At 37.9% G+C, this 9,342-nt stretch overlaps 1 protein-coding gene across 1 annotated transcript in view; it reads right to left on the bottom strand.

Moving 5' to 3' along the window:
* Positions 1 to 1,385: 1,385 nt before the first annotated feature.
* Positions 1,386 to 9,342, bottom strand: part of LOC149833953 (1,4-dihydroxy-2-naphthoyl-CoA synthase, peroxisomal-like) — a 75,648-nt gene continuing 67,691 nt past the window's right edge. Inside the window, exons 6-9 of the mRNA XM_090011130.1 lie at positions 4,245 to 4,292; positions 2,598 to 2,693; positions 2,126 to 2,248; positions 1,386 to 1,629 (exon numbers count right to left, since the gene is read on the bottom strand). Of these exons, the coding sequence (XP_089867256.1) occupies positions 1,513 to 1,629; positions 2,126 to 2,248; positions 2,598 to 2,693; positions 4,245 to 4,292 (384 nt within the window). The 3' untranslated portion in view covers positions 1,386 to 1,512. The remainder of the gene's footprint in view (positions 1,630 to 2,125; positions 2,249 to 2,597; positions 2,694 to 4,244; positions 4,293 to 9,342) is intronic.

Raw genomic sequence — 9,342 nt, 5'->3', positions numbered from 1 at the left:
TGCATGTTAGAAAGAGATTAGATTTGTGAACGGATGTCTATGTGGTTATTAATATCATGCATTGTGATGACATTATATTTAGATTAGTCTCTTTTTATTTTATTCATGTTATATGAATGGATATTTTGAGATTAAAATACTCACCTTTTAAATCCTGAAAGTGGCGACCTGTGGTAAGGGCTACCTGGTTCGCGGCAGGAGTGCAGTCACCATGGAGAGTGAGTCAATTGTGATTTAACGATGTAGAGACTCTACATCATTGTGTGCTTAGTGAGAGATGTGTGTGAGTCCTAAGGTCATCATGAAATTTAAGAATGAGATTCGTTGTAATCCGTTCACGACATCACTCATGAGGAAACGAGTGAATTATGAGTTTGAGAATTTAGTCACGACATCACTCATGAGATTAAAATACTCACCTTTTAAATCCTGAAAGTGGCAACCTGTGGTAAGGGCTACCTGATTCGCGGCAAGAGTGCAGTCACCATGGAGAGTGAGTCAATTGTGATTTAACGATGTAGAGACTCTACATCATTGTGTGCTTAGTGAGAGATGTGTGTGAGTCCTAAGGTCATCATGAAATTTAAGAATGAGATTCGTTGTAATTCGTTCACGACATCACTCATGAGGAAACGAGTGAATTATGAGTTTGAGAATGTGGTTCAATGTGTTGAGATTTCATTTTTTTGTCATTGAATAAAGATGTAATTGCTTTTCTTTTGTTATTAATGATGAACATTGTAAGGAAAAAGTTGATTATAAAAATAAAATAAAAAATTAGCCACGTTTTCTCTGCCTAAACTTTAAACTTTTTCTCTTTGAAAAGTAATATCAACTGAACTCGAACTCCCGAGGTCCCAGATCGGGGTGTTACATTGCATTACAAACGGACCCCAAAGCAAAACTACAAATGGAATAGGAGGCATCCCAGCCATTCATCTTGAACTTTGTTGTGTCCAACATGAGTAGTGAGAAAGTGGTGATTGGCAGGGTGTGTAGGAGACATGATCCACTTGACGGTCCTTTGTGTGTGTGTGTGTGTGTGTGTGTGTGTGTGTGTGTGTGTGACGCAATATACTTGATGTGTGTTTCTTAAGGTGTACACTTTACAAGATGCAAACAAAATCAGATATAACCAAAATATAGAAGAATGCAACGTTGTGTTCGGTTAGCAAGTTCGCACAATGTTTCCATGTAAATGTTGCAGTTGAAACATGCAAATGTTGTTAATCAACAAGTGGTGAGGCTTGGGTTCTTATGAGATAGCTGGATGCTTAGGTTGCACCATCATCAGCATGGGGTCTTGGGTTCAAATCACACGGGTTATACTTAAGCTTACCTTGCAAAAAAAGAAAAAAAATGTGGGGTTGAAGATGGCATAAATAAGCGAAGCAATGACCACCATTCCATTAGTCTTATTCCTCCCTTATATTCTCAATGTTTCTGTCACTGATCAGGTCTTGTTTGAGAGAGAGAGAGGCTTTACAAGCTGGGAGACCTACCCACAAATTGCTATGGTAGCTTTGGAAACCTTGAAAAATCTGGGCGCCTGCGTTGCATGTATGCAGACCTTCCCTCATTTGCCTCATCTGTACCATAGAATATCAAGGTAGCATCGCCAGCTAGACCCTGTTACACAGCTGAATTAGCAACAAACATCTAGACAAAGGATACTGTTCCTGACGCTGACAGCAAGGAATACAATTGACTGGACTACTCAAAAAAAAAATTGGGTGGTGCTGGGGGGGGGGGGGGTTATTACATGGGAAAATCAGTGCCAGGTCGGGAGACTTGCCATGCCCAATGACATGAAGCACCGAAGCCACCCCCCCTCACCAGAGAGTATGCTTGTTTAGCTTTGTGGCAAGGGACGTACACCCACTCACCCAGGTACGAACCTGCAACGTCCTTCAGCTTGAACATCTCAAGCCAGCCCATCTAGCCAGTCATGCAGACTGACTGCTCAAGTTTAAGAAAGAAAATGGAGAAAGAAAAAAAAAATGTTGTGCACAAGCAACGTTGATGTCATATCTTGGATCGAAATCAAATGTCACGAAACGGTATCCCATAAATCGAGTGCAAAGAATAATAATGGAACTAACAACAAAGGATTCATAAGTAATACCTGCAAGCCAGCATGGCCATCATCTACAGCATTAAGAGCAGCTTTACAAACCCGAATAGCCGTAGGACTATTTCTTAGGATCTCGCGGCACCATCTCAATGTTTCTTGTTCTAACTTTTCCAGCTGTTGAAGGAAATACAATATTACTTTTATCAAACAAGATATATTTAGAAATCAACGAGAGTTAAGAGATGGGAGGGAGGGGGAAATGTGAAATTGCTATCAGTGCACAATGGCATTTGATGGTGATCCATCCATCCTTGTTTTCAAGGGTGACGCACCAACCATGCTAAAGGTGCAACATCAGGCATCACAACCAAGCAGATCAAGAATATAGCAGCTGTTCAATTAGAGCATATACCAAACAGAAAAACTTAACTAAGTTCAAAGTTGGTCATCCAGAATTCAAACTGCAATCGCAATATCAATGACGATGATCCTATGTAAACAAACAAAATATGTGAGCACTCACAGGCACCACAACATTGACAAGTCCCATTTTCTCCGCTTCTACAGCATTGTAAAACCGAGATAAAAACCACATTTCACGTGCTCTTTTAGGACCAACCTGAACAAAAAATCAGCCAAATTATGAGACTCAAAAGATCAGCATGCATATGCAATAATGGCTAATAAGGCGCCTGACATAGATTGAACAAAATCCTGTGTGCACTGCAGATATTAAATAATGTATGAACATTGAACCAAGATTTTAGTGAATCATTCCACCAATTTTGAAGGGCATGAGAAAAGAGCAATATAAACAAAGATTCTTGCTTGCTAGCATTGGAAAATGAATTTCCTCTCCAGCTTCCTTTTCTAATCCACAAACACTGATGGATTATTTCCGGTTTGATATTTAACAAGGGAAACCCCGGTTCAGGTGGTGCGGCCCAGAAGAGAATACCGGACGGCCATATGGGCCACCCCAAGTGGTTAAAAGTAAAACCCCTTGACTGCCCCCTCACCCACCAGGTAGCCTGCTGCTTTGGACTTGCAGCAAGGGACACACACCTGGAGTATCGAACTCTACATCCTTCTGCTTGAATGCCTTAAACGGACCCACCTAGACATGTGTGGAGTCCTTGTGGTCTGATGGATGGATTATTTTCTATTACAGGAGTTGAAAGAAAAGTTAAGTACGAAATCACAATAACACAAGAAAATGGCAGAAAATAAATGCTGACCTATGTCACATGGGTGCGGGTGCGGGTGCAATTGCGGGTGCGGGGATTCGGCACTTCCAAAAAACCCGGGTGCAGGGGTGCGGCAGGGGCAAAAATGTAAAATATATATAAGGGGGGTCTGGGGGTTCCCCCCGGTGCGCCCCCCCAAGAATTTTTTTTTAAATTCCGCAGCCCATTTCATAGGGCAAAAAAAATTTAAAAATCAAAAAAATGGACCGAAATGACCCTGGGTGCGGTCAACGCACCCAGGGTCTGGTTGACCGCACCCGAGTCGAGTCGCGTCGACGCGGATGCAGCACCCTGCTAGCCGAATCCCTGTGACATAGATGCTAACAGATTGATTATATGATTCCAACAAGCAAATAGACTATGACAATGACAGAAATGTTTGAAATGATGAATTTTGTGTCATCTTGCTTGGTGGTAGATAATCATGACATGGTTGAAAATAAATGATTACTACATTAAAAAAGGAGATAATTTTCACGTAACATTAATAGTTTAAGACAGCCGATAAAGAAATCCCCTGTTCCTTCAAAAGACGAGCAATTAATTTAACTACCAATCACATATCCAAACTAAACATATTCAGTCAAGCAAAAAAGTCATTTTGGATTTGTTCAAGTGTTATTTCTTTGCTGAACGGCAAATAAATAACACAAGGTATTCCAAGGTTGATAATTTAAAAATTCATTTCTTGTATTGAAAAAACCAACATGGTTTTAGGAATAACCTTCTTAAGTCCTGCCTTGAATCTTTATTGAAGCAAGACACTTGTTTGCATAAAAAGAATATAATGATTACAACTAGAAATGGCACTAGCCCACTGTAACAATAGAAGTAGAGCCCTTCATAAGACCCAAAATAACTTGTAAATAGTTGAAATGGCCACACAGCAAAACAATACAGTAATCAATTTCATAAATTCCTACCAAACGAGACATGATGCTGCATCCATACCCAGCATCAAAACTTCCAACCTGAAACATTAGCAAAATTAGTTGTAATGAAAATTGCAAAATAGAAAGTCATCATCGATTCACAATAAACACAGTAGTATTCATAAAGAAGTATTTCATGCTAATGCTTTCACCTCTAAAAAAAAGTAGAGCATAGAGTAGTCTAGATGGATAAAAATGTGGAAGAAAATAGCATGTAAAATAAGTAGCTTGAAAAAAAATCACTATAGCCTCACACAAGAACAGGAGAAAAAGGTAATTTAATTAAAGCAGCTGAGAGAAATTTCCTTTTTTCTTTTAAAATAGACGAGTTGCCGACTTTCCAAAACTTTTTCTTGCTTTTAGATATTAATAGTGAAAGTTCCACACCATTTGTGTGAATAAACTCCACAACAAACTAACCAACTAGAAGATAGTGAGCTCATTGATGTCCATGAACATGTAAGGAATAAACACTTGATTTTAAACGTATAATTCCTTCATGAGAAACAGAATTTGCAGCGACTGTACAGAGTACTGTAATTTTGAGAAACAGAAGTTGCAGTGACTCTACAGAGTACTCTTTCATATTTTTCTTTTGAGAACTGGACTTCTGACGCATTGTCATCATATCAAACTTTTCATGTCAACTGCATTTTCAACACAGGTTGACCTATTTAGTATCCAATTTATGTTTTCTGAACTAAATTACCTTTATCCAACAGAATGAAAACAAAATCGATTCCATGTATGCAATACTTTTTTTTGGGTATGCACAAAGTTGCCAGATCCTTTGGCAAAAAGGCTGTGGCTATCACTATTCAGCCATCAAATTCACTCACATGATGTGTAATGAAATCTCAAATAAACATACACTCACAATGCTACTAAGAGCATACAAGAAAGTGCTCAAGCACAAGGCCACAAAGACAAAACACTAGCCACCAATCGACAAATACAAGGCCACTAGGGCACACTCACAAGGCACACAAAAGAGCACAAACAATATAAAAATAATAATATTTTATTCACTGTAAAATGTTTAAGAAAAGCATACTAGATATATGGGAGAGATCCCATATATATAGAGAATAGAGGGAGCAAGAGTAGTCGAGATCCCATATATATAGAGAATAGAGGGAGCAAGAGTAGTCAAACGACTAGTTTGACTAGCCGTTGGACTAGACTAACACTAGTTGGGCTAATCCCAATGGCTACATGATGACGGTCCACCTCTATATGCTTTGCTCGTTCATAGGTGTAGTTGTTGGCAACGTAGATAACACTTTTGTTGTCGCAACACATGTTCAAAGGATTGGAGATGACAACTCAGATATCTTTGAAAAGGCTTCTCAACCAAATAATCTTTATAGTTGTCATTGTCATGACACGGTATTCAGCTTCCATTGAAGATAATGGGACATATTGCTTCTTGCACCTCCAAGATATTAAAGAGTCCCCTACAAACACACAAAATCTAGTAATTGAAACTATCATTAGGATTTTCTCTCCAGTTTGCATCAGCATAAACAATTAATTTCAAAGAAAACGAGGATAAGAAAAGCCCTTTAGTTATAGAATTTTTGATATATTTGATTATCCTCAAAACAACACTCATATGCACCGTTGTTGGTGCATGTTGAAACCCACTTGCTGAATGAACAACATGAACAACATGAACTATGTTCGACCTTGTAATTGACAAGTAGGTTAGAGACCCGATCAGTTGTCGATATGGCATTGGATCTGTAATGAGATATTGCGGAAATATAAAGAGTGCATACAAGCACATACAACAATGAATAAAAGAGAAAATATCACAAGTCCACGAAGGGACAATACAAGCACAAGCCTTTAAGAAGGCAACAATATACAAAGCCTCTTATTGAAAAGAGAGAGGAGCTCTCCAAGATAAAAATACACAAGGGGATCACCCCTATTTATACAAGAGAAGGAGGAGGAAAAAGGAGGGCCAAAGGGCCTCAAAAGGAGAGCCAAAAGGGGGCTCCCATAGAGTCGTTGGGAGCCCCCAACGGTCACATTTGTGACCGTTGGGGGCTCCAACGACTTCTATGTTGGAGCCCCTTTTGGTCCTCAAAAATAATAAAAAGAAAAATAATAAAATAAATAATAAAAATTACATTTGATCAAAAAAGGAAAAAATAGTTGTTTTCTAAAACAACTGTGAAATTACAAAAATACCCCTATCGGGTATTGATGTAATAAACAGAATATATATATATATATATAATAGGTACATTTTAACACCCCCCCTCAAACTTTACGGGGGAAGGACGGAAAGTTTGCCGAGAAGAAACATGAACCGAGGAGCTGGAAGAGCTTTGGTGAAGAAGTCTGCCAACTGATATTCTAAAGTGACATATGGTAGAATAATAGTTCCTCGTAAAAATTCGTCACGAACATAGTGGCAATCCATTTCGATATGCTTCGTACGTTCATGAAAAGTATGATTGCTTGCGATATAGATGGCACTCTTATTGTCGCAACACAGCTTGGAGGCTTCAGTAATATCAACTCCCATATCTTTAAGCAAACTGCGAAGCCATACAAGTTCCATTGTTGTGGTTGCCATTGCCCGGTACTCAGCTTCAGTGGATGAGAGTGAAACTTTCTGCTGCTTCTTGCATCGCCAGGCAATCAATGAGTCCCCTAAAAAGACACAAAAACCAGTAGTTGAGACTCGATCATTGGGATTACCTCCCCAATCTGCATCAGTATAAGCAAGAAGATTCAAAGGGGAAGAGGAGGATAGAAATAGCCCTTTATTGATGGTATTCCGAATGTAGCGAATGATTCGGAGAACCGCACTCATATGCACGGTTGTAGAAGCATGCTGAAATTGACTGACTGAGTGAACCGCATGAGTGATATCTGGTCTGGTGATGGTTAAATATGTAAGAGACCCAATGAGTTGTCGGTACGGTGTAGGATCTTCCAGAAGAACCCCATCTTCTAACCGTAACTTGGCATTAATAACTTCGGGAGTCTCTACCTTCTTATCATCCGAAATCCCAGACTTAGAACATATATCTGCAGCAAGCTTCATCTGTGACAAAATATATCCTCTAGGAGAATATGCAACCTCAATTCCAAGAAAATATCTGAGAAAACCTAAATCAGACATATCAAAATTATCTTTTAACATATTTTTAACATTAATAATACTACTTTGATCATTTCCAGTGATAATCATATGATCAACATAAAGCAACAAAATTACGATACTAGAACCTGCATTTTTAACAAAAAGAGCAGTGTCAGTATAACAAGAATGAAATCCTAATTTTATCATGATATCACTAAAACGATCATACCAAGCCTTAGGAGCTTGTTTAAGACCATATAATGCCTTTAAAAGCCGAAGTGTTTGACCTTGCTTAATATTTATTCCGGGTGGTGGATCCATATAAACTTCTTCACTTAAACTTCCATTTAAAAAAGCATTTTTTACGTCAAGTTGATAAATAGGCCATTTTTTGGTTGATGCGACAGCTATTAAGGTTCTGACACTTGTCATACGAGCTACGGGGGCAAATGTTTCTTCGTAATCAATACCATATTCTTGGGAGTATCCCTTAGCAACCAATCTTGCTTTATATCGTTCCAACGAGCCATCGCTTTTAGTTTTAACTTTGAAGACCCAGCGACAACCAATAGATTTTTTGTGTGAGGGTAGATCAACTACTTCCCAAGTATTGGCCTTTTTTAAAGCATTTAGTTCAACTTGCATTGCTTCAACCCAATGAGGTATAGATTTAGCTTGATTATAGTGGGTTGGTTCAAAATAAGAGTGTAGAGTTATCAAACATGCCCGATAGTTGGGAGTTAAAGAGTCATAGGAGACAAACCTATTTGGGGGTATTGATATTCTAGAAGAATGCCTAACTTGTGGTTCCTCAATGGATTCGGAAATTTGAGAGTATTTTTCGAGGGCACTAATAGGTTTTTCTTGATTTCTTCTTGAGTAAACATTTATATTGGCATTGCTATCATGAACATTTGTATTGGCATTATTATCATTTGAGAGTGTTATGTCAAGAGGGGATACCTCGTGAGTGTCATCTATGTTTTCAAGAGAATCTTCTTGTATGTCATCAATAAGATCATATAAGAATACATAATCAATTTCATTTGTCTCTTCTATTTTATCAAAACCGTTTTCGTCTTCGAGAAATGTTACATCTTTTGAAACATATAGTTTATCATTCTTAAAATCATAACATCTATACCCTTTTTGATTTTCACCATATCCAAAAAATACACATTCAATTGCTTTGGGAGATAACTTATCCCTTTTATGTAGTAGGACAAAACATTTGCAACCAAAAATACGAAGTCGATTAAAATCGGGTGAAAACTTAAAAGAGTTTCTCATAGGGAGAAGCATTTTTTAACTTAGAAGAGGGCATTCTATTGATTAGATAGGTTGAGGTAAGAACGGCTTCCGCCCAAAAATTTTTTGGAATATTTCTAGACACAAGCAATGTTCTAGCGGTTTCTATAATGTGCCTATGTTTCCTTTCCGCTAGGCCATTTTGTTGAGGAGTCCTAGGACATGACTTTTGATGACAAATGCCATTTTGGCTTAAATAGTTTTGGAATTCGTGAGATAAGTATTCACCACCGGAATCGGATCTTAAAATAGATATGTTACTTTGAAATTGATTTTGAACCTTTTTATGAAAATCTTTAAAGAAAGTAAATACTTCCGACTTATGACTAAGGAAATAAATCCAAACATACCGAGTAAAGTCATCAACAAACGTAACATAATATGAATAACCCCCTTTAGACATAACCGGAGAAGGACCCCAAACATCCGAATGCACCAATTCAAAAGGCCTTGATGAGAAAAAAGATCTAGTTGGAAAAGGAATAGACTTCATTTTTCCAAAAATGCAATCTTTGCAATTAATTTCTTTTTCCTTACAAAATTTGTTTCCAAAAGGAAAGAGATACATTTTGGAATAACTTGGATGACCAAGTCTTTTATGCCAAGTTTCCATATTTTTTTCTTGGACATAAGAACAAAAAAAGTTTGTAGGGAGATCAAGATGGTCCATATAATAGA

The sequence above is a fragment of the Nuphar pumila genome, chromosome 6 (genome assembly GCF_984573655.1).
Source record: "Nuphar pumila chromosome 6, dmNupPumi1.hap1.1, whole genome shotgun sequence".
NCBI lineage: Eukaryota > Viridiplantae > Streptophyta > Magnoliopsida > Nymphaeales > Nymphaeaceae > Nuphar > Nuphar pumila.
This window is presented reverse-complemented; position numbering and strand designations above follow the sequence as displayed.